The 26,654-nt window shown below is 39.1% G+C and overlaps 1 protein-coding gene across 11 annotated transcripts in view; it reads right to left on the bottom strand.

The window, feature by feature from the left end:
* The window catches only part of PKNOX1 (PBX/knotted 1 homeobox 1), a 63,090-nt gene that overhangs the window by 12,011 nt on the left and 24,425 nt on the right, over nt 1-26,654 (bottom strand). For 9 of the 11 annotated variants that reach the window (XM_090061411.1, XM_090061401.1, XM_090061421.1 and 6 more), the window contains 6 exons: nt 25,281-25,382; nt 21,982-22,109; nt 20,661-20,832; nt 4,702-4,872; nt 3,175-3,274; nt 1,696-1,793 (listed from right to left, as the gene is read on the bottom strand). In XM_090061411.1, coding sequence (XP_089917537.1) covers nt 1,696-1,793; nt 3,175-3,274; nt 4,702-4,872; nt 20,661-20,832; nt 21,982-22,109; nt 25,281-25,331 — 720 coding nt within the window. In that variant the 5' untranslated portion in view covers nt 25,332-25,382. The remainder of the gene's footprint in view (nt 1-1,695; nt 1,794-3,174; nt 3,275-4,701; nt 4,873-20,660; nt 20,833-21,981; nt 22,110-25,280; nt 25,383-26,654) is intronic. The other 2 variants (XM_090061451.1, XM_090061459.1) reach the window with 1 other exon arrangement.

The following is a 26,654-nucleotide window of genomic DNA, read 5'->3' as shown; positions in this document are numbered from 1 at the left end:
AAGTGCATTGATGGACATCAGAAAGGATACTCCTCAACATTTAAACCAAGCTAGTAGGAAAAAATATATAGCTTGTATTTGACAACCATGGTATAACTTCCTAAATACACTGTTTCTAAACAGAGTCCTTGTTTATCTTCAAGAAACGAAGCAGGAGAGATGCAAATCTATTTTAAAAAGGTCTTTTTTGAGCTAAGTTGCAAATATCAAATGATTTTTCCCCTCACCTCCAAATGTCCATTCAGAAGTAATAACAAATATATTTATTTTTTTAAGTTCCAAGCAATTCTGTACAGAGGATTACTAGCGATAGTTTCAACATGCATCCAGAAAAGAATTCTTTTTTTCTCAGAAAGCAGTTAAATACTGAAAGTAGGAATTTCAAAAGATCTATCTGATGCCTCACAAGTAAAATTGGAATGAAGTCTCAAACTCTACCTATGGATGAAGTAGACCACTACAGCAGAACTCAAAAAGGCACATGCATGTAAGCCAAGAATTGTATCCATATGCTAGGTATATTTCCTACTGTTTTCACATGTTTTCTCCCAGAAGCGTGAGAATTTTCCCTCCAAAGATTCCAGTCTCCCGAAATCAGATTTTTCCAAAGGATAAGGAGATGCCAAGGTAGACTAATTTGCTAAACATTTGAATGGGAAAATTCATATGCACACTATTAAGTTCAAAGTTTAAGGAAAACTAAGTTAAATGAAACTAATTTTATATCTTTCATAGGTATGCACATGCAATTCTTATTAATTCAGAAATGTGCATTTCTGCCAGCAGAACTTGGCCAGGTATATACTATTATAAACATTAGAGGACAAGTCTAGTCTAAACATACTTTAATAATGTAGTAAGTCAGTAATAATCATTCAGCCTTACACTGTAAAAACCAATCTACCTGTTGACATATTTAGTAAATTAATCCACCCTTAATTCTCCTCCCACCTTGGAAGATTTGATTTATATAACTTTCTGATTCATGTACCACTATCCTAATGTTATATTGACTTGGATCATCTACATCTTATCATGATTCCCTTTCCTGTAATGCAAGCGCCACAGCACTGCCCTATTATAAACTTTAAGTGGCTTCCCAGTAAGGACAGACTTACTTTTATCTTTTTTAATTCAATACAACACACACTACATGGTCATCACCCATTTAGTTCAGCACAGTGTTCTGAAGGTTGAATAGCTGAATAGTGAAACACCACCCAACATGTATAAATTCTAAAATGCATAAAACAGAATTCTAAATTTCTGGTGGTAGTTGCCTTTTTGGTAAAAACTGAGATTTCTGATACCAGTAATATTGAATCATAATGTAAAAGCATCAGGACATCCTACTATAAATTTATTTCAACAGCTAGAAAAAAAATGGTAATTAAAAAATGCTTAACGTTTAGTTAGTAGACTTGCTTTTCTTCTATACAAGTACTCTGCCATCACCAGAAAGACACTAATAGTCAGGGCCCACAGTGCTTTTATTATATCAAGGGAGATTTTTGCAGATCTTTGGGATTCTGTACCTGGCAACAAAGACAAGAATCTTTGCATCAGCATTTACTTTAATTGCAGAAAACTGCTAATTTTATGCAAGGTTCCTTCTGGCTATTTATCGCTCTTAATATTTTACTATTAAAAACTTTTTTTAATCTACAAAACTTTATTGAAGACCCTGAAACAAACCTGGGAATTCTGGATCCGAATTGTCCCAGGTGACAGTGCTTGTGTCACTACTTGACCTTGTGGAGTAACCACTGTGACTGGCTGATACACTGTGCCCCCTTTGAAAAAAGAAAATTCTGATCAGACTTTGTCTATATTCATATCCATATAGCAGACAAAACATCAAGCACATGCATTTCAATACCGAGATTGCTTAAGTGAATAAGATCGTTGTGGTCTTTGTAGAATGCAATTCATTATAAAAAATAATTCTGTTATCATATCTGTTTTAAAGATGGACAAAGGCACTGCAAATAAATACTTTACTGCTGATAAGCGATGAACACCTTGCCGGGGTCGTTTGACCCCAGTACTCTTTCCTGCCATGGCAGGGGGTTGGACTTGATGATCTATCTGCTCAGGTTCCTTCCAACCCTACCAATTATGAAACCATGAAGTGGAAGTGCATTATCTAAATAGCTGATATTAAGCCTGTTATTTTATTACAACTTTTCCATTGTAGAACTCTTCAGTATTTAAAAGCTTTTTACCATTCATGAAATCTGTATGAAATATGGGTTCATTTTGCCACATTTTCAGAATGCCAGACAAGCCACTCCTGCTCCATCTAGCTTAGGCACAAGAACCAATATGCCAATGCAGCCATGTCAGCTCAGCATTAATTGGCCACTGAGCATCTGGGTAAATTGGCCGAGGCGGAGTGTTGCACTAGCGCAAGCTATTTTCCTTCTGGTATCTGAGCAAGCTCATTCAGGTATATGATAGGCATGTTTGTGAAAAGATAAATGTAGTCAAACTTAAATGCAATCACTTTGCCTGCTGCCTGGACACAGCAGCACATGTAGGATTTTTCAAAGTTTTGTTGACTGACTTCCAGGTGCGGTTACCAAGCTATATAATGCAATGAAACAGTCATTTATTGCAGCATTCATTTTGATTAAGACTTTTGTTTGCCTAACAATATTTTGAAAAACATAGAAACATGCTATTCTTGAAAATGCCTAAGTTAAATAACTTTGTTTTTGGGGTTTTTTTGTTTTGTTTTTTTTTTTAAAGATACTGCACTGAAATCTGTCTCAAGTAGATGCTGTATGTAAGAAAATGGCTATGTATAGACCTTAATTCCTATTGGAAGAAGGGGACAGCTGGCAGGAGCCTGCAAATTGCCCTGCCTCTTCCCAAAACCAGGAACAACCTGGTTTGAAGAAGAAGCAGGGAGCCTTTCCATACCAGGAGAATAGCGATTCTCCTGGGCAAAACTGAATGTGTGTACCTGGCCTGTGTGTATGCTACTTGACCAAGCAAAAACCATCAACTAGCACACAAAACCAGCATGCAGAAGCTGACATGGTATTTCAGTGTGAAGCTCCTGTCAAAGAGTTTTAATAAAGCGGTCCCATCTTCGTGCATTTTTCTTAGCAGTTGAAAAAGAAACTAAAATAAAGAGCAATGGGTTAGATTTTCTTGACTGTGTCATACCTGCTACAGTTGCCATAGTTACATTTCCCTGCTGCAATGCTGATGCAGGCACCATAATCCCTTGGGGACTGAGTGTGCCGGCAATGGCACTTGGAATTTGCTAGAAAAATAAAATAGTTAGTTTCTTTAAAAACAAAAAGTATGTTCTGTAATTTTAGTCTCAATGAATTTGGGGCAAAAAAAAAGAAAAAAAGGCTCTTGAAGAAATAGACACTATCAGTAGAGGCCATTTTCAAAAACTGATCTGTTTGAAAACATTAGTCATGAAATAATTAAAGTAGCAGCAAAATATCTGGAGAAATTTGTGGAAAATTTTGGATATATCAATACTAAAAGTGAACTGTTTCCAAAGACATGGGAAATAAAGAATGGTAGGTAAAATTACAAGTTATTAAGAAACAACTTAATTTCTTCTGAAGTTTTCTGACTAAAATAATGTAGTAGGCACACACAATTTCTAAATGTTATTTTAAGCATATCTAAACTTAACATTATAGTTATGTAATTTAAATCATACTGCTAGGCACTGATTCTAGCCTTTTCCAAATCTTAATTAAGCATGTGAATAACTGCATTGATTTTAAAGTAAATTTTATGCTCTTTGAACTACTTAGAGTGCATAAAGTTAAAGATGTACGCTGATTCTGGAATAACTTGCATACAAGACTATGTGACTACTAGATACTGGGGCATCATAGTTTACAAGAAAGAATAGCAGATGTACCAGAAAAGTAATCCAGGCAATATTGATTGCTTTATTACTTTATAAAATATCGTAATGAGATACTTCAGCAACACAGCAAATGCTGGGCACATGTACATGAATATATGCTATTCCTGATTTTACAAAGTGGACACAGATGACAAACACTAGGGGTAGGCAAACATCTGAAAAATTATGACTAGAAACCAACACACAGCCTTGTCTACTCAGTTTGGAACATTCAGACTAATTTACATGGTCAGTTGACATATCTACATTGCCATGCTATCCCGACACTTCTAAATGAGGCAGACAAAGCAAAGGAGACATTGCCAAAAAGATACAATGCATATTATGATAACTTTTCCCTTTGTTTGTTCCTACATCTCCTTCCATCAGGACAGAAAATCCAAGCTATTATGTTATGTTTTCAGTTTCTACACTGAGACAAGTAGTAAAGAAAATATTCAAATAATTACTGTTTTTTTCAAGTGTCAGCAGATTTCAATAAACTTGCCCACTCTGGAGCAGTACAAAAGAAGATTGCTAATTTTAACAACAACAGAATTGTAAAGAATCAAGTAAAAATTCTACTTGAACACTAAGTGCAAGAACAGTGTATTTGTAAATTTCCTAGAGGCAAGGATTTTTTGGGGTGACATCTTTTATGCTACTAAACTAAGGAAAAAAAACACTAAAAAGATATCTCCTAAGAAATCCTTGCCTCACACAGTTCCTGGAGCCACTATGGCTATAACACTATTCTAACACAACCATAAATTTCCTAGGAAATTTAAGCAAATTTAAACTAGTTTGAAATGTACCTGGGACTGGACAGGGGAATAAGGACTTCCAGGTTCTCCACTTAGTAGAGTTTCACTGTTCATTTTAGTTTTCAGACAGGCAATGTAACGACTACAGAAATCCTTGCAGAGTTCATTAACCTTTTCTAGCTCTAGCAGATGAATACGTAGAACCTGGATTGCCTTTACCATCTAGAGAGAAAAAGACAGGAAGAACTCAGAAATAAGGCAAAAAGACAGTATTACTTGCAAGTATAAAATTCATCTAGCTGAACAAATGTTTTTTCTCCTGTTACTAGCAGATATAACTACTGACAGAAGAATTCTGGCCACAATACTCTAGCAATAACTAGAGTATTGTGTACAGTATCCGTCTTGTCTTCATTGTAATCCATAATACTACTGTCCTATTACAACAGGGTTAGGGCAAATGTGTTAAATTGCAGTACTCGGAGCTACAGTCAGAAGACTCAGGTTCCACTCTTTAGTTGCACTACTTCCACTGCTGGAGTCAGGAGAAATAGAACTGCTATGGAAGCAACACCTTTAAGCCTGCTGAGAAGTCCCTCCCTTATCTGGCAGCAACACTTCTGGCCATTAATATCAATCTATAATCTACAAGGATAGTGGCAATAACATACAATCAAGAGATGTGGAGGAAATGGAATTGGCATATTTTTTACAAGAATAGAGACCTTCAACAAACAAAACTAAAAACAAAACAAAAAAGCCCAAGCTAACAGCAAGAGCTATCATCATCAAAATGGAAAACAACACTTATGGCAAATTTTGAATGCAAACATGGAGCTAGTAATGACAAGGATGGGGCAAACAGGACATGACCCATCTGGTATAAATTAAACATGTAACGCTTTAGAAACAGGCGCTGGTATAAGGAAGATATATTCTTTTAACCATATCTGAGGCTGAACTTTAATTCGAATGTGTCAATTAGTGCTCTGGATCAGAGAATTTGTACCCATTACAGAAGAGGCAGACTAGCTTTTCAACAGTCTTTTCAACTGCAGTCAGATAGTTCAAAGGCAGTCAGCTGCATTTACTACATGGTGAAACAGATTATTTAAAAAAAAAGCCAAACCAGTGTTTATTATTATTATTATTTATACTTTAGCACTGTAGACTGGGGCTGCCTTGTGCTCAGCTTTATATACACATCTAACAAAGAAAGTCCCTTCCCCACAGAACTTATAATTGAGTCAAGTTAAGCAAAATATTATTACTTACTACTCCTGAACACAATGTTGTTCTATTCTAGATGGAAAGCTATAATACTTGGTGACAGCTTTCAAATTGAAAACTTGCTGCTAGCAAGGGAGCCTGATTTTTTCACCTCCATCTTTGACTTGTACACTAGTAACTTTAGAGCTTTTACACCAATTTCTCTTAAGTAGGTGTAACACTCTTAAAACTAACTTGCAAAATACAGGAAGCAGAAACTGTGCCATTTTCCCCACAATGCAACTTTATTACTACGTGTTTCTTTTAAGATTGCAATAAGGAATGACAAGTTTGTCAATTTTTTAAAATACAGGCAGTCCTCGACTTACAATGTTTTGAGTTACAATGTTCCGCACTTAAAACGTTTATAAATTGACACCCTGTTTCAACTTTACAACATTTGATCTGATGCAACGCCATGCCAGTGAATAAATTTGCTGCCTCGCTCATCTCCCTGCAGAACATCTGTCCAAACTTCCTTGGACACTTTCCTTAAGAAAGCAGACAAGACTCCAGAAAAACCTGCAGCCAAGGCTCCTGAGAAGACTTCAGCCAAGAGCCCTTCAAAAAGTCCAACCAAGAGCCTTTCAAAAATTCCAGCAAAGTCACCTCAGAGAAGTCCTTCCAAATCAATATGATTGCTATTTACAATATAAATACATTAATGCAGCCATATTACTCACCTATAATTGACTGAGTACAAATTTCTGGGGTATTTTTGATGAAAATAGGGTAGCGGACCTTGGTTCAGGAACCAATCCCCCATTTATAACATTGTTTCTTATGAGGAAATTGGTGCTGAGTTACAACATTTTGACTTAAGATGCGTTCTTCAGGAACAAATTGAATTGTAAATCCGAGGACTGCCTGTATACACTAAACAGGATTTTGGTCTTACAAAATTTTAAGATACTTTGCAACTTGCAGGCAAAATTTGGCCTTTAAGATTAAGGCCAAGTTTTATGAGCAATTATGGAAAAATGTTACAGAGGGAATAGTAAAGTATTTTATGCAAGTGTCTTAGAAATATATGCCGATTGCTGATAAATCAATTAAGTCAAGGGTGAAGGCAACAGCTGTGCATCATAAAAAAATTGTGCTCTTGGCTGGGAGTACTTGGGCTAAGTACTCTTACACGTAGGGAATAAAAATGGCTTTGAGGGTAAGAATGATGGCAAAAGAACTAGAATAAAACCTAAAATCGGATGGCTTGAATTTTGACGGTACAGTAGTTAATACAAGAAGTTCCAGCAGTGTGAAGACTGAATTGACACAAGCCGCTAGTCATATTTCTGTTGTGCAAGGCATCATTCACTACACTAAACTTGCTGTTCCAGATCTCAGTGATATCCCTACTTTATAAAATGGAATTTATTTTGTAAGACTTGAACCTCAAACAATAACACCAACTTCAATCTGTGCACTATTTTGGAAGTAGTTGCCAAGTGCAAAGGGGTTGCTTGACCGATCAAAATACCAAAGCCAATAATGACAAAACAGATTTAGCAGTTGCCTATTTGTTATTATAACTGCAGACTAAGCAAGACTAGCCTTAGTTAAGGACAAAGTAAGGATATCAAGATAAAGCACTTTTTCAAGGTTGATTTGAGTTTCTTTTGTGACTTGAATTTTCTTACTTTTCAAGAACGTTCTCTCTTGCTGTTTGAAGCTTAACCAAAACTAGAAAATGGTATGTTTGAACTCACCATAATGACAGGAAATACTAGTTCTTCTTCCAAAATTTATTCTTAAGGATGAAATTTGACTAAGTAAATGTTTGAGTCTTACTTTCAAAACTGCAGTAAACTCAAATCTGGGCATTAAAAGCTGCTATTTAACATATAAATCCCAGTTCACCAGATTTCAGGGTTTCAACTCCACAACAAACAATGTTCCATGGGTTTTTATGTTTTGACTCCAGACCAGGGGTTTTTAAGAACAACCCCACCCCCACAAAACCAAGGGCCCATAACGGAAGCATACAAACTGATGATCTTTTTACACTAGTGCTTTCCAGTAAAGGTTACCGTTAAAACTTGTACTTAAATTCATACAAATCCCAAGTAAATTACCATGAAGATGCAGATTAATTGGGTTTTAACTAAATTTAAGGATATACAGCTCTCAGAAGTATTATTAAAAAAAACTAGTCAACTGCCCATCATGAAGGACAGAGTGTTTCAGGGAGTGTTGACATGCCACCTCCTTCCCCTGCCCCACCCTGGGGGCTGACCATGTAAACAGCCCCTTTGCCTCCAGCCTCTGGTGCAGGGGCTCCACCCCCCACCCCCGCCTCCTCCCCTGCCTCTCTGCCTGAGGTGGCAGTGGTGGCTCCCTCCCTGCCCACTACACCTCCTTGCCTGAGTCAGTGGCAGCAGTGACTCCATCCCTCCCACTTGCCTCTGCCCCCACATCCTCCCCTGCCTGAGGTGGTGGCAGCGGCTCCCTCCCTGCCTAAGGAGGTTTAGCCCGCACAGCCAATCACCGCCAACCTTCTTGGTGGCACCTGCACAGTTACCCAAAAATTTTACGGACAGACAGACTAAGCCCTATATTGGATTAGAACAGTCTTATAGTGCTGCCATGATAAAAACTTCTACACATCTGACAAAGCAAGAAATGAATAAGATACAGCCTGAGTATACTGTTTACAGTATGAAAATGTCAAATTAAACACACTAGTGCAGCAGTACTTTTATTATATGATCAAATATGTTTCTCAAATCAGATGAACATTATTCATATTATTATTCAGTTATCAGAACTTTTATATGTCTGAAATAAATGACCGTGTCTCAGTTCTGACTCTTATCCTCAGCTTACTTTAATTTTAAAGTATGGGGACATCACCAAAGACAAAAGCTAAACAGCAGACAAAATAGGAGTTAGATGCCCTAGGAAACAAAAACAAAAGCTCTGGGTGGGCAGCAGCAGCCAACACTGCCCAGCGCGGCAACCAGGGGGGCCGCAGCTGCTGCCACTGATGGGCGAGCCCGGAGCTGGCTTGGAGTCCAGGCTGGCAGCGGGGCCGGGTTACAAGTTGGTGCTGAGCACAGAGAAAAGCGACCCCTTACTCGGCCCATAGCCAGCGCCCCACACTGTAGCCGCTTGCAGCCCGCATGAGCTACCAGCGCCTGCAGCAGGGAGTGCCAGCCACGGGGCAGGCAAGGAGCAGCTTTTCCCTGTGCTCAGCACCAGCTTCTTCCCTGCTGGCGAGCAGGGGGTCAGGGCTGTGTGCTGCCCTCTGCCTGTACTGTGGGGCTAGGGGGCACTGGGTGCGGGAGCCAGCAGGAACACAGGGCCCACACCAGTGTCCTAGGGCCAGTGCCAGTGGGGCCCAGAGCAGGGTGGCAGGAGCACAGGGTCCCAGCTGGCAGGGGCTCTATGGAGCCGGGCCAGCTTCTCCCTTCTCCCTGCTGCTGTAGCCCAGCCTGGCTCCACAGACCCCTGCCAGCCTGTGACCCTCTTTGGGCCCCACCAGTGCTGGCCCTAGGACATTGGTCCCAAGATGGTGACCAGGGGGCAGGGCACCCGTCAAGGGGCGAGGCTACCCATGCAGCCCTCAACAGCCTGCCAAAACTGGGTAAGCAGCCCCCTGCCTGAAATAATTGCCCATCCCTGAGTTAAACAGACACTTGGCCGAGACAGGCAGTCAAGGATGACCATGCCCCTGAACAGGCGGCTGGATTGATGACCTCGTGAGGCCCTTTCCAGATTTACTTTCCTAAGATCCTATACCACATAGCTTTGGGTATTTATAACTATCTGAATAGTTTTTCTCAGTTGAAGAAATAAATCCGAAACAGCAGATGTAATTAAATGCATTAAGAGGAATAATTTGTCATGAAATAGCAGATGATACTATAAACACAGCTACTTAATTTAAGAGTGCTGTAAAACAGAGAACAGGAACATAGCAATGGCTATCTAAGATCAAATGTAGTGTACTTGTGCTCCAATATCCTGTCTATGGAAATGGCTATTTCCAAATATATCTAAGGAAATTAAAAAAAAGTCATATAAAAACTATTATGAAATAATCTTCCTGTGAAGGTGTTTCCTTCTAACTCTCTACCTTACCATTAGTTATCCTAATGCCTAGGGCCCAATCCAAAGTTGATTAACATTAATGAGAAGAGTCCCATTCACTTCAATGAAGAGCTGGTGTCAGGCACATCTGTACAGACTGATTAGACATTTTTGTTTAGCACTGGTTCAGTAGTACTCTGGCAGTGATCCTACATGCTGTGTGAAAATTGTTTTTAAATCAGTGTCAAATCTGTTGCCTTGACCTTTCACCTAAATCTACTGTCCTAATATTACTATAAAGTGTAAATAAAAACCTAGATTTACCTTGTACTTGTTATTCATTATTTTAGCTCATAATCACCTGACCTCTCACAGTTGTCTTAAATTTTCTCTCTGCTACTGATCAGAGACAAGGAAAGACTATCAATATGATAAATCTAATTAAGGAAATAAATCCTGCACCAACTTTGGCACAAACCCCACCCAACAAAAACAACCCCCCAAAAACAGGCATAAATTGGCCATGAGTACTTTAGACCAGAAATTAGAAGATTCCCAACTAACAAAGCAGTAGCGTGGGCAAGAAAATTAATAGTTTCAAAGTGAAACTGAGTTTATGAAAAGGTTATCTTGTGATTACTTGTATAGTAGGGGACTGGACCTGACAGTCCAGAAGGCCTCTTCCAGGTCTTTATCCTATTCATATGCTTTATAATAGATCACACTACATTTATTCATATGGAACTGATCCATAGATTGCTGAAGTAAAGAAGAAGCCTTTTTAAAAAAATATGACCTCTGGTGTTTAATTCAAATAGCTGAATCCTGGAAGAAATGAATCACTTTAACCCAAACATCAAGATGGTACTGAAACTTAATTTAGATGCCCAACTCAACTGTGCATGCACCACAAATGTCCTTCTAAATAGATTTCATATAAATTCCACATGTTGAAAACTTCCATAGCATTAAGAAACTAAAGAATATAGGTAGAACACAGCAGTTACTATCACAGCATCAAAACAGTAGGAAGTATCCAACATTGGTATCTAACATAGCTTGCTTAAACTTCTGAGGTTAATCTATGTGCTTTAAGAATCTGCAGTCTATTGAATTTACAGTCTACACTCATTATAGCCAAGCTTTTTCCATATAAAAAAAATCTGGGACAGTATGCACTTTTCACAGGCAACAATGCTTACTTCTGTAGAAGCATCTAGGACAATTTAAAAGTGCGTGTCATGTGAAGCACCTGCAAGATGCTGTTACTGACCCATGCGAGATTTGAAGATCATCACTCCTGATTCTTCAGAATTTCCTACACAATTAGTGGATTGAACGTCATAGAATTGCTGAGGATTTTTTCAGTTGTCTAGCTCATTCTGTCTTTTTAGATTATTTTGAAAACAGCCGCTGTTGATACTTCTCTTCAGTGCATGATTTGACTTGGAACTGGAGGCAGAAGGGGGCAAGAGGATGGGAAAAAATTAACCTGACCAATAAAGTTCCTGCTAACGCCTCATGTATATTTTTAAAAAATGAATGAGGTAGGAAGACCTGCCACTGAAGCCAGCTGCAGGCTTCCCTTATGCAAACCTTGGCATTGTAAACTCTTTTCCTTAAAACAGCTTTCCCAAAGTTTCATTCCAAAGGGGCAGTCCTGGATGGCAGGCCACACACTGACAGTTTCTTAAAGTATTACATTTCAGTTTAGATAAAAATGGAAAAGTACAGAACATTATTTATTGCAACTTGATTTTTATTTTTTCCTTTTACTATTACACAAGATATACGTTTATTAAACAGTAACAAATGACACTTTAATTTTAATAAGTAATTTATCTGCCAACTATTAGAAACATTAACTCAAATAAAAGTGTTAGAGAATTTATTTACAAATACATTATAATGGATAAAAATGAAAAAGCTTCATACCTATTTTTTTTGGTGAGTAAGATTTATGCAGCTGACTTTTTTCAGCTGCATGTGTTGCAGTCTTGGCTCTTGATCATTTATCCACCTGGATCTTAACTTAGACTTGCTTATATTCGCTGTACAGAAAAAGTTTTCTTGCATATGTTAATTCTTCCAAATAGAGAAGTCAGGTACTTTCCACATTTACATGTTGCAGGGTAGATTTTTGGAGAGAGTCCCTTGTAAAAGCTTAATCAGACTAAGTTTGTGGTAAGATGTCTTGTCCACTTTTGGAAGCTGCTGATTTCTAACTGGATGTCCATCAGAGTACTTTCAGATGGATTTTCAAAAGTAGACACTTAGAATCCAAGGAGCTCTTGCTGAATTCTTCCAACAAATGTTAAAACACTGGAAATACTTTCTGGAATGAAGAACTTCCAAATACTCACTGCAAATGAGTTTTTTATTCAAGAGCACTTTGCAGGCTGCAAAATGAGTGACACTACCTTTCTACAGTTGCTTCTGCAGTAGTTTTAATTTTCTTTCAGAGGACTTAACACTAGATTGAACAAAGTGAACTTCCCATGGACTTGAAGCTTCAACTTCAATTTGTTGAGAAGACCAATAATATTCATTTATCATTCTTATTCATGCAGACACTTAATATCAGTCAGCAGAGGAAAATCTTGTCCTTTTTTATGCAGAAATTCATAAATGCCTTTACTCAAGAGAAAAAAGCATTTCTAGATGGCACCTGTACTTAGTCAAACTGCTATGAAATATATGACATCACCAAATTCAGCTTCTGAATCTTCTAAAATGGTCTTAAACTGCCAGTGATTGAGCCCCCCAGATTGGTTGAAGGTCATACACTTCAAAATAACACTCATAATGTCTTCCTGATAGATAATACAATAGTAATGAATTATTTCCACAAATGGGGGGGGCAGGGAAGGAACTATATTTTAACTTTCAGCAGTCTTTGAAGAACTTTACCTTGGGTAAAAGGTTTACATTCTTTGGTATTTCATTAGCTAGTTGCCTTGGACAATCTCTTTAAACATGGACTGTTGTACAATAAGGCCTTTCTGCAAGAGCTCTAGTTTTCTCTTTTGACCATCAACAACTAACCATTAACTAGGATATGGATAACAATGCCATTTTATATTGGATTTCTGCATGACTGACATTTTGTTTATGAATTAAGCACAAGCCTTTATCACACTGTTCCACAACGAGGTAGGCTTCACTCCATTACTCCTTAAGCTTTTTTGTTTTTGTTTTTTTGAGTCCTCCGACCTACTTCATACAAAACAATATAACGTTCATTTTTATGTATTTTGATGACAGAATTCAAGAAATTCCATAAGAAAGATATAAGAAATTTTAACAGAAGCCAATCTAAAATGTCAGCTGGTTCAGGAAGAGCAGGAGCTGCACTGTTATCAGCCATGAAAAAGAAACAACAGAAGCACAGTAGGTTCATAGTCTGGAAAGGATGAGGGAAGAAAACAGTTGGCCTACAATTACAGGCCATTAAGAATTTCTGCCAGTTAATATAGTAGGGAGCATGTCCCAAAGAATCAGGATCTATTACAAGTGGTATATACAGGGAATTCCGCTTACGCTTTAACATGCAACAGACGCACAAATTTCTGCACTGAGTGCAACAGGACCTTTGTGGTAAGCTGCTGCCATTGTTTTGGATTTGGTGTTTCTCAAAGAAATATTTTAGGGCCATTTAAAACCACTAAAATTTTATTTTTCTCCCCTAACAATGACTCTCATTCAAATGTCTCTCTCCAGATCTTCAACGCGTGTAATGTTTGCAGAGATTCATTCTTTTCAAGAGGAATCTGAAATGGCTGCATCAGTGTGATGGTTTTTGTGGTGATGTCAGAATATCCTGCAGTTTGTCAAATGGGTCAGTTATGTTTCATATGACAGGAGAGATTCTCTCATTAAAGCCATTATGAAGAAATTATTATTATTAAATTTAAAAGGCACCTGCCACAGTGGCCTGAGCACTCCACAAGGCTTAATTAGGTCATTAACATTCCACATAAAAGAAACAAAACACCATGTGCCCCAGTTGCCCATGTCAAAAGGCCTCTTGTTAATATATTTCTCTTTGCCTCAACTTTCTCTTCCACACATTTTTCCTACCAGATTTAGCTGCAGAATTTAATTTTATTACACTGATGTGTAACTACTTTTTAGCTGAGCAAATCATTTTACAATCTATATCAATGACCATTTCTTATGTAAAATTAAACCATATTTTGACTCTCCCCAAGAGAGACAGGAAAATTTCATAATTGATTTAGATTGGGCCTCAGCAGTTCTGAATTCTATTCCTGGCTTGACCAAGGTCATATGCATGTGCTCCAGTTCCTTATCTGTAAACTGGGAATATAATCACAGAAAAAAGATAGGGCTGGAAGGGACCTCAGGAGGACATCTAGTCCAAGCCTGCTTAAGATAGGAATATATGTGTCCAAAGCATCCCAGACAAAAAAATTATCTAACCTGTATTAAAAACCTTCCAATAATGGCAATTCCATAACCTCTCAAAGTCCTGTTCCAGTGATTAACTATCCTCGTAGTTAGAAAAAGTTCTACCTAATAAACAAATGTCAATTTCCCTTTTTGCAGTTTAAGTCCACACACACACACACACACACACACACACACACACACACACACAGAATTTATGCAAGTTCATAGGTTTTCAATGGTACTTATATTTAGGCTTCCTCTACACACACAGATAAAAGTGCAATGGGATCTAATACATGATCCACACAATCACGCCTTCTGTCATCCCACGTGTGCAAGGCAGGAGACAATTCTGGGATCACACATTTGATCGCATCACTCCCTATTGCCAGTGCAGGGGAAGCCCAATCCCAGGCTCTGCCTGCATTGGCAAGAAGCAAGCACCTATCTATGGCTGAGAGTCCCCTTGGTTAATCTTCCAGATACACGTAAAACCCTCAAGGCTGGGACATTTCAAGTATACTGGGGCTGCCAGGACCCAACTGGGTCCTGGTGTTGGGTATGCTGTGAGGACTCAGCCTCCACAGCTGCAGGACCCAAAGTCCACAGCTGCTGGAGCTGAGAGTCCCCTTGCTACAGGATTGCCGGGCAGACCCTGAAGCTGCAGGAGAGACCCTGCTACACGTGTAAATTAAAGCTCAATAACGACTACCTATAAAGTCTGTACACATTTTCAAGGTCTATATAGCTGGTTAGAGCTTTTTATGGCGTGACTGTTACTTTTCACATGTATCCGGTCTCAACCAGTTAATTGTGCAATACCTTTAATGGGGGCAATACTGTATTTCGCTAAAGTGAGAGACACATGCAACAACTGTATTACTCACAAGTATTTCCAGTAAGTGGTTATGATGCAACTCTTACATCTCCCTGCTCACATAGTGACAACAAACAGCAAAACAGTTGCAACGTTACCTATTTTTCAGTCAGAGTTAAATATATAGTGATTAAACTTCCTTTCTTCTCTACAGGAGCAGACAAACATAATAGTTACAGTGGCAGCTCACCGTCTCCTTTTAAAACAGGCTTGTCCAACATGCAGCCCGCCAAACCATTTTCTGAAGCCCACGGTGCTGCTTAACACTGTTTACTTTCATTCCCACTCCTTGCCCCTCCCCCAACCCCTCAGCAGCTTCCTAATGGCTGCTGAAGGGCTGAGGAAGGGACATGGTTCCCACATGCCGGACCGCATCAGCTTGACATTGCCAACGTGATGCGTGTGGGATAGCCGTGTGCCGCTTGGGACTGACCAATGCAGGTAGGGGGAAAGTACAGCTGAGCCCCTCCTGCTCCGGCTGGGCTCATCCTGAGGTTCATTTCATGTTTGTAAAATGCTTGGAGAGCCCCACATAGATGCACTGCATAGAAATACAAAATATATTTTGACTTATGTGGTTGGCACCTTGGGCTGAGATTTTCAAAGCTGAGTCAAAAGGCCAACTTCCATTAAAATGAATGGGATTTAGAGGGCTCCAAATCTTTTATGATGACTTTGTAACATGTCTATCTACCCCTTTTTGCAAATCTCAGCTGTAGTTTGGAAGCTCAGCCAAAGAACATAACAGCTTCTGAACATAAGAGCATAAAGTGTTATGCTTGGTCAGCCCCATGGTCCATCTGGCTCAGTATCCTGTCCTGAAGAGTGGCAGAGGTGGATGCTATAGAGGGAGAGTTTTGAACTGGTTAGACCCATTTCATTGTCACTTCCTGCAACTTCACTGGTGTCAAGGGTCACGTGACATCACTTCCTGATGTGATACCACTTCCTGTGAGGTCTTTGAATATGGCTCGCTGGCCCACTGGGTGAAAAAAGTTCATGATCCGGCTCTACATTCAAAGGGTTGGACACCCCTGTTTTAAAGCAATTAAAGGTTAGTTCTGGCCAGCACCTAACGTCTCCCTTAACTGCTTCCTCATCTTTTTCAACACATCTCTCATCTCTTCCCGCTTATTCACCTTCAAGTACAAGTCACCAAAGGAAACTTCTTGCCTGAGAATGAAAATATCTTCAGTAGTACTTTGTATTCTCATGTCCCTGGCATTCAAGTTTAGTCTCCGAGTCATCCTCCATCCTGAACTATTCTTTGCATCTCAAGATCTATCCAAGCTGAATACGTCTACTTTTAAATATTAAACCCAAACTTCCACAGCACCCTAGCTTAAATACGTATTAATTTTTTTTTAGAATGTTTTAAAATAAATCATTCATTTTATCAGCTCCCCAATAGCTTCTGACATCTTCTTTGAACTCTTTCCAGATAAACTGGCTGTGTTGTGCTTAGAAAGAAACTCAATATTTCAAACAACCCAGAAAGTAGGACTGTTTTCCCCTGCTCCATGAGGTGATGGCTTTATATATAGAGAGAGCAAACATTTGTACTTGAGCCCAATTTGCTTCTCACCATTACCGGCTTTATCACTTCCAAAACCCTCTGTCATTTTCAACTTGTCAGGTTTCTCCTTCCTGCTGAATTCTTGTTTTTTGATTACTTTTCCTCAAATATATTATTAGCTTGCATTTCTTGCTCCCACACATGAAGTCAGCTTCATGTTTTAATACAAAGGGACCTAGCAAGATTAGAAACATTTTTCTAGCCTGACTCTGTTTACAACTTATATCCATTTAGTATCATTTATGAATTGAAATTAACATAAATTAATAAAATGGGTGGTCTTTCCCCTTTGAAGAATAATAGGAGACCACCAAATCCCCTGTACCATGAAATGGTCCATTTAAGGGGCCTGGTATTCAGAAGAGCAGCATGCTAGTTAGGAAATGGGGGTCAAATGTTAATGGGTTAGTTACCCCCCAGAAATGATAAAACCCAGCTGTTAAGTGACTCTGGGGAGGAAAGACCAGAAAGACAGCTTGGAAAGAATACCAGAGAGGCAGGAGAGATGTTTCAGGTTCTGGCTTTCATCCCAAGAAAGGTTACGAGTAGGCTGGGGAAATCTGCCTGAATTTGAGCACAGGCCCAGAAAGGAGGTTAGCACAACTGCCCTGAATTTGCTGAAATAGTAAGACCAAGGACAAAGGGAGGCTCTGTGACATGGGGTCAGAATCTAGATTTGGGTGGGCTATGGAAACCTGACTTAACATAGCCCATGAAAAAAAGGCTTCAGAAGCCCTGAACCAAGAAAAAGGATTCATAAGTCTAGTGACAGAGACAGGGAAAGATCTATAGGACAGATTCTCTAGAGCAGTGGATCGTAAGCATTTAAAGCTGAGGCACCCTTGAGAGACTTGAGGTACCCATTGATCAATCCAAGGCACGCCTTAGAAAATGCCAGCTCCTAGTTTTTACTTGTTTTTTGACTATACAAAACTAACACAACAATTCTTTCATTGCAAAGAGTTAAGACCGTGACAGGTCAGAATATCTTTAACAGTAAAGATCCCTGTTTGAAATCTCTACATTTACCTTGTAAATTATGTTTGCATACCTGTGCTAGGATTGTGTAGCACCCTGTGGCATGTTTGAAAGGGTCTCAAGGCACCACAGTGAGCCATGGCACTACAGCTGAGAATCACTGTTTTAGAAGGCCAGAGATTTCAATGACACTGACCAGGTACTCTGGCTGAAAGGTAAGTAGAAGGGAAACCGGGGCCCTGGAACAAAGGCAAATTAGTAGCCTCAGGAGGAAAGGGTTAAATCTGACACGTTAAGAGCGACTGTTCCTATATAAGGATTTATTAAATTAGCTTTAACAGAGGGAATGTTGTGTTCTGAGCTGTGAATAAGTTGCTGGAGAGCCAAGAGAAACCTAAGGATGGAGTGCATGCAACGCAAAGAAATGCTGCAAGGGAAATATGCTGGGATGGCACTGATGCAGTACCAGCCAGGAATATCAAAGCTAGATCCAAACAGGTCCTTTAAGCAGTAGAGCTCCATTAGAGTGGTACTTTCTCTTGCTGAAAAGGAAGATATGCAGTCAAACCCTGATAATGCTATATGCACAGGACTGACAAAAGCCTGTTATATTAAGCAGAACCAGTCACTGGAGTTGCATGCCCCTTCATGAAGGGTGTTACAAGGCCTCCAAACCTGGAGGGCTACAATTTATATTACTACTTTTGTGCATTTTTGTGATCTGAGTGTCCAGTCACGATGTTTACTTAGTACGTAACATTAAGTACAAACAAAAATACGCTAAAAATTATATGGTGATTAACTAAAGGGGAGGCTATACTGCTGAACACTGAAGTTGGAAGGGGCTTAAAAGGTTCTCCAGGCCCCCTACCCAGTGGCACCACATCAGCTGTCCATCCCTTCTCCAAACCCCTTATTAATTGTTTTGTCTATTTTCAGGAATTTCACAAGCCCACCCTAAAGTTGCAATATATTGCAAAAGTCCATGCAACCCTATGCAATTCAACTATGACATCAGTGTCACATGCATGCTATGTAAGATACGTTAACACCAACCTGTGTCACCCTAATGCCTATTTCTTTCAATTCAGCATATTGCCATATAGCATTAACCTTTAGAGGTACAGCAATATGTTGGTCCATATTGTATTGACACCAATCAAAGGAAAATTGACATTATTGGCAAGCAGTTTTTTTTGACTGATAATTTTGCCAATAAATGCTGCATGCATGCCTGCAGTCACAGCATGCATGCGGCCAGGACCGCAGCCCACCCAGCTGGTAAGCTTTTTGGGGCTGGGGAAGGGGCAGGGAGGAGGGGGAAAATGGGCATGGAGGGGTGCAGATTGAGGCCCCTACAATGAGGGAGGGAGTGGGTCTGGGGCAGGCGCTGCACAGCCGAGGCATGGGACAGAGCCGCAAGTAGCTCATCCTGGGGTTGCGTGCACCCCTGGGGGAGGTTTGGAGGGGTGTGTGCCCCTTGCATCTGTGCACAGTGCGAGGACAGGCTGCCCTCTGCGGGCTGAGGCCAGGGAGGTTGGCCAGCCCCTGCCCAACCCCCCTCTACCAGGAAGAGCCCAGCACTGCCCCTGGCCCCAGCCCACATATGGCAGCCCAGCCTCACTCTGTGTGCAGATCTGGGGGGCACACCCCCCTATACCTCTCCTGGGGGTGTGCACAATGTCAGTAGCCACTTCCCCCCTCCCTCCCTGTGCCCCCCGGATGAGCCGCTCATGGCTCCATCCTACATTCCACCCCAGCTCGGCAGCACCTCCCCCAGTCCCAGCCCCACTCACTCCCCACTCCCTCAACACAGGGGCCTCAATTTGTACCCCCTCTACCCCCCAACTTACCAACCGGATGCTGTTCTCCAAACTGCTGGGCTGCATATCGGCAAACAAATTGGTATTGGTCAATATGTCTCGTTAATAATAGGCCATTGATATTGGCCCAAAACAATCTTTCTTTGTCTTTTAATTTATGAAATACACTTTCTAAAAGTATGTGTAACTGCAGGACTTTCTTTTTGCCAAAATACATTATGAAGTCCTACTTCTGGAGTCTACATAAATATCCAAAACTTTCAGCAATGTAGGCAGAACACAAATACACTGTAACAGAGCGTAAAACAGATTATAAAGGAACACTTATCTTGACTCAAAAGCATTCCAATAGATTTTGTAAGTCAAACCTCAATCGTTATTTGAAGTTGACTTCAAAGAATAATGCTTTGTAAAACTGAGCCTAGACTCTATGTAGATGGCCTAGATCCTAAGTCCCTTAGATAGACATCGAAGGGATAACTGTTCCAACAATCAACATTCTTTTGGTCCGCTTGTCTTTATGAACCATTGAAGTCATAGCCCTATTAAGAAGCAGCAATGATGAGTAAAATAGCCCTTGTGAAATTGAATTTATGAGAAACGTCCAGCCCTCCAAAGCCAATATATACAGAAAGCTTGACTCACTGATTAAGGGGGATGTGTGCATGTGCACATGCATACATGCCTTAAATACCTTAGAGAGAGAGAGAAATAAAGGTAATACACTTTCTATACAAATAAGATCATTAAACATTTTATATGGGATGCATGTCCAGAGTATTTTTGGACTTTTTTGTATAGGCAGTAAACACTTTCTATTTAAAATGGAATGCTGTTCTGGCAGGCTCCTTCTGAGCAACTGAATTGCTGAAATCCTTTTTGCAAGTACCCATTATTGCACAGTCTAAATCCTGTTTGCCTTTATGGGACAAAAGAAAAAAGGAAGATCTACTTTAACCACCAACTGAGATAATGAGAAATTATCGGCAATTAGAAATAAGAGGCAGAAATATTATTTACTTCAAAAAAATGGCTTTTCACTTACTAAGTTATCAGTTTCTGGATCTTCACAGAAAAACGGTTTTCCTTCCTTCTCTTGCTTTCTTACAAAATTTTCAATATCTACATCAAAACTAGCAGAAGTTGTGCCTTCTGAGCCCTGTGTAGACTGTTCACATTTTTCAAACAATAGTGCTAACAAGGGAAACAATGGGTGCCTAGAACAAAAGTTAAACGAAAAAAACAAAACACACACATACAGGTAAGAACATTTTTTCACTTCAAAGTTCTCATTATAAAACAGAAAATAAAAAGTAAAAGTAAAAATAAAAAGTAAAAGCTTATCACTCATCTAGAAATGTAACATTATCTTTTTAGAAAAAAATTACATATGAGATGACCGACTACATAAATAATGCAATACAGTTTTACTCACTGGGATTTACTGTTTAAGGTTAATATAGCTATGATTTATGCAATTTTAGGTCTATTTAAATAGATAATGTGCAAAAGTCATTATTATTACAAATCAGTTATGAAACTATGAAATGTCATTTTATTAATTGTAAATTAGTACTTAGAGATATAACAATTCAGTGGGGTTATAATGGATTAGTACTTACAAACTGGATGAATTCAGATTTAAAGTAAGACTATACTCTCAGAGGCCCTCTACGAAATTAACAAGATTGGCTCAGATGAGGACTAAGGAATACAACCAATTTACTTCGTAACCTTAGCCAAGTCACTTAGCCTCCTTATGCCTCACTTTCCCCCATTTGCAAACTCATCTGTAATAAATACCTTAGTAAAATACTTCAAGATCCTCAAATGAAATGCTACACTAAAAATGACATCCTGGAGAATGGTGTAAAAAGGCCTCTATATGCTTAGTTGTGATCAGTACCAGTTCTCTCACTTAAAACACATGAAAATATTTGGCAAATGAAGTTTCTTTACTGAAGCCAATTTTTTTTTAAAGTAGTACAGATTTGGTTGATTACAACAAACAATAAGGTTCCGGGTACTATTCAAACATAAAAATAAAAAACGACAGTATTAATTGCTACCACTCAATAGCCTAAAGAAAAATAATTTACTAACTAAAACCTTGATGTTTGTTCTCCTTGAATAACAGATATGTACTTCAGAATGCTGCAAGGAATCTGTAGGTAGGAAAACTTTGTCTAAACAATCTGGTAGTGTAACCAATTTAATTGAACTTATTCAGCAGTTCCTTGCAAACTGCAGAAATTGGCATTTGAAAGCTTGCACAGCATTAGCCTGCCCATTAGTTAGAAGACAAAAAATCCCTGACTCCTATACTCTTTACCATTCAAAGGCATAACCAAAGTCCATACTACTACCTGTAAATGGCCTGTTTGTCTGCATCCATTGGCGTCTGAGATTCTACAGGGGCAGGACTCACTCCCTCTGCATCAGTTTCAGAACAGTTTGGATCTTGTTCAGTTTTTAACTCTGTTACTACTTGCATCTGTAGAAAAAGGAGGATAAGTTACTTTACGTCACCAAGCACACAGATTTACTAGTAAGTATACTGTTTTCTAAGTAAATAGCAATGCAAATGGCCAGTAAATTGCCAGAAGGTTGGTATGACTTGGCAATTATACAAATAGTATAAGCAGTAACAAAAAACTCCTTTAATCCTTGACACTTTTTGGTGGATAGTGTAAAGGTCACTTCAAGTTTCAGCACCCAACTTTAAAATTGGAATGAGTGATATTAGTAAACTGCTAAAGCATTTTGTCTCTCAAGCAGCTATTTTTGGAACATGTTAGACAGTTTGCTCCAAAAATCAGTTTATAAGGCGGCCTGGTGTAAAAGCCTTCATGAGGAAACCCTGGTAAAACTTCCCTCCATCTTACTGTGTGTTGCACAAAAATGCTAAAGTAGATAAGAAAAAAATATCATTAGAGTCCCAATCTGTTAAAATTTACACTTTGTTATATAAAAAAAAAAGTGAGGTACAATGTGTGTTAGCAATCTTTTGCTAATTAGGAATGCCTCCTTCCCACTTGCTTCTAAACTTTACATATGCAGATCACAAATTAAGTTAGTAATACCTCCCCAGTGAAAAGAAAACCACTACCAGCAGCATCTGCACTTAAAAAGTAACATTTGCTAGATTTGTAGGAGACAAGAGCATCAAACTACTACTAAAAATGTTTAAACAAAGCAACCGTTCACAAGTTGAACTAAATTAACTAATCATAACCATATAGAACACATTTAAATCACCCTTCATGAAGACACTGTTTTAATAAAATAGAGATTACAATGCCGAAGAGGTTTCTGTACATTCACAGAATAGCAAGTTGCAATATTAAAATGAAAAGAAAAAAAACCAACACAAAATGGAAGAATGATAAGGCTTTTGAGAAGAATTACCTAAAAGGTCATGATTTAAACATTATTAATAGGATATATGCAACCTCTTGTAAGCTGTGGATATTTATGTTACTACAAGACGATACTGAGTATCTGTTCATTAAAGTCTCACATTAATGTCAGACTCATGTTAGGATAACTCAATCCATCCTTCACAGTACAAACTGACTGGAATATCTTTGAGACCTTTTTCTGGGTTTTTCCATCTACAAACAGGATGTCTTTTAGACCAAGGGTCAGTTTAAGGAGATCTTTCCTTTAAAAAGATATTTCCCTTTCTTCCTGCCTAAGCATTGGTCAGATGATCCAAAAAGACACTGGATCAATATAAGAAGATTCTTCTTCCTCTTGAACCATAACTCGTTTTGACTGATGGCATTAAGTACTGCTACCCGGCTACGTTCAAGCTCTCAAAAGGTGGATAAAAAGAACAAAGGAACAAATATGCATAATAAATTACGCTTTTTTTTCTCAGGAGCAATCTCCTGAAGAAGTCACTCTTAGAGTATCCAATTCTGACAGTGTTGCACATAGTTCCACACAGAATAAACAAAAGGCGTTTGAGAAACTATCCTAGCAGAAGAACTGTGAGGGCTGGAGGGTTTATTCAACATTGCTTACCATGGCCAAGCTCTCTTCTAGCTATACAGAAAAATAAGAAAATAGAAGAGCTTCCTGACCTGTAAAGATATTCCCTCAGAGGGCTTAGCTGATTTGAAAGCCAGCATGGCTGCACAAAGACGTAACTGATTAACTAATTTGTTGGCTAATGATGGGAAGGAGAGGCAATGCAAAAAGCTGATTCACACGAACATGAAAGTTAAGGCTAAGTCTAGTATCTGGAGATGAGAGCTATGAGTCATGGCTCTAGTGTTCTTACTGGAAGAAGAAAACAGGTTACTTAAAACTGCAAGCTACTATTTCTAGGACTATTTTTTTTTTTTTTTTTTACTGACTAGAGGAAGGAGATGCATCAAACCCAGCTGATTACCATCTCTCAGAATACTTCTGCTGAGTAGAGCAAAAAAGAACTACTCTCTCCTCACTAGTTCCTGCACCTCCCACCTCCACGGCATATGTTATTCTAAGCCAGCATTTCTCAAGCTAGGGTATCACATACTCCTACTAGTGTATAGTAAGCTTCCAGAGGGCATACAAGGGGAAGAAACAAGGAATCAGAAAAAGGGAAAGAGAAAAATATCAATAGAGAAAAAGGAAACAAAGGAAAAAAAAAGAATTCTAAAATCTCTTGCAGGTTGGTGTGTGGGTTACAGTGAATTGTAGTGACACAAGATGTTCCTTTTTATTATCCACAATGCACATTCATAGCGTACAAATCAGTGATTCTCAATCTTTCTGTACTCAAGGCACTGCTCCATAACTTTTATGAAATGACTGGGGGGGTGGGAAGGGGTAGAGTGTGTGTGTACATTTGTGTGTAAAAAGAATAAGAATGGTTAAAAAAGCAAAACACAGGCCAATCTAGAGAACTATTTTTGAAGACAGAGTAGATCATGTTCAGGCAGACAGACCTCTAAAAGGGGAATAATGACTCTCAGCTGCACTTCTGACAGTTCACACTGTTGCCTCTGCTAACAAAAAGCACTCATACCTACTATTAGGGTGGCCACTGGTCCTGTTTTATCCTGGACCGCCATTTTTAAACCCTTTGTCCTCTGCCCATTTCTGAATGAGGAGCAGACAGCAAAAGTCCTGTTTTTCAGCTCATTGGTAGAAATAAATGTCAATCATTTGTCCTCATGATTCTATTGGCTGTGCCTGGAGGTAGGGTGTTGCACAGCCAGGAGAGGAGTTCCAAGCCAGCAAAGGAGGAAGGAAAGGAAGGAGGGAGGTGGTGGCCCTGCTCCTTACTGCTGATTGGTCAAGGAGGTGACAGCCCACCCCTCACCACTGACTGGCCGATGGGGCCCACCTCTCACCAAGGGGATAGCCGATATTTCAGGGATGGGTTAGTGGTCATTCTACCCACTATATAGGCTGGCATGCAGAGTAGAAAATGGATCTTCAAACTGCAGATCTATGACATGGCTTGCCGCAAATTAACACTAAATTGCAATGAATTCCTAAAATCGCATTAAAATTGTTAGATGCATCACTCTTCAAAGATGCACCATCACATCTGACAAACTAGAAGCCACACATTTCATCAGATGCAGATTTAAAAAAAGAAAAAAAAAAAGATAATTTTTCACTTGCTAATAGCATTAAGAATGTAGAGGAGGAAAAATGTGCTCACTTGTTGTCCATCTTGATAGTTGTCTATACTTAATGTCTGTGTTGCCATCATGGTTAATGTAGGGATTATAATGTCAAATCATCATAAGTGAGATCAAACATTCTAGAAAAAAGTAAGAAAGGTCCATTACAAAAAAACCTTTAGAATGGATTCAAAACAATGAAAAAAACATTACAAAGTTGTGTGTGGAATAACAAAATCAAATATTTTATTGAAGTACAATTATTACAGGCATAGTCTCAGGCAACCATCATGTCAAGAAACACAACAAGGTGCACTAGTAATAATTGTATATTTTAGCATGAATTTTTACTATAGGATGAGTCCTTGTTAATAAATTTGCAAGTACCTGCAAGTAAAGTGTGAAGCAGCACACCAAAAGAGTTCATCTCATTTTCACACAAATACATTTTAGCATTTACTTGCCAATACAGAAGCACTGGCTTGTATGTTATTGGAGCAGAGATTTAGGTTTCTGTGTTTGAAAAATGAAGTATTTGGAGCATTCCTGCAATCCAAATAATACTATGTCTATGACAATTTCCAACTATAAAGTTTAAAAAAAACCCAAATCAGGAGCTTAAAGGTGAAATCACCATCTTCAAAAGGTGACTTCAGGCATTTAAAAGCCTTCATCTCAAATCACTTTTGGAGTCACTATGCAACACACAGAGTGGAAAATTGTTAAATATCATCAAAATCTTTAAAAATGTGAGCTAAGTAACCTAGCAATTTATGTCCCTTTTTGAAAAATGATTTAGAAACCTAAGCTCTTAAGACTTTTTTTTGAAAAGTACTTAGCTGCTTTTGAAAACAGCATTCCCACTGGCGTTCAAAATCTGCAGTAGGCATCTCCTTCCCTCACGTTGTCAATGGGAGTTAGGTGCCTAACTTATTTTACCACTTCTGAAAAGCACACACAGGCCATGCATGTGTGTAAGTAACTTTAATGTGACCCTAAATCAGTTTTGAAAAAAGGAACCTAAGCTCTCAAATCAAAGTGTGTATCACGTTACTAGCGAGAATTCATCCATGATACTAAAGACCAGTAGCGTTATCCCCGACACTAACCCAGAGAAAGTTCCCCAGGTCCCTTCTGCTTGCAGAGACACAACTTGCTTTGGGCATTCCACCATCCCTGGACTGCATCTCTGCTGTGTCACCTGCTGCCCCTTAGCTCTTCCTGCTATATCTCTCATGACCCCTTACCATAGTAGCCACTTCTCACGCTGCCCACTTTGATGGCAGTTAGAGGCAACATGAATCAGCTGCAACAACTGCAGTGAAGGGGTTGCAAGAATGATAGAACATCCCCTGGCACAGAGCAAGAAGGGCTGGGACAGCAGCAGGCAGCTTGGACACAGCAGAGATGCA

Source organism: Crocodylus siamensis, chromosome 1 (genome assembly GCF_052110815.1).
Source record: "Crocodylus siamensis isolate JL-2025a chromosome 1, ASM5211081v1, whole genome shotgun sequence".
Taxonomy (NCBI): domain Eukaryota; kingdom Metazoa; phylum Chordata; order Crocodylia; family Crocodylidae; genus Crocodylus; species Crocodylus siamensis.
The sequence above is the reverse complement of the archived record's forward strand: the minus strand, read 5'-3'. Positions and strand labels throughout refer to the sequence as shown.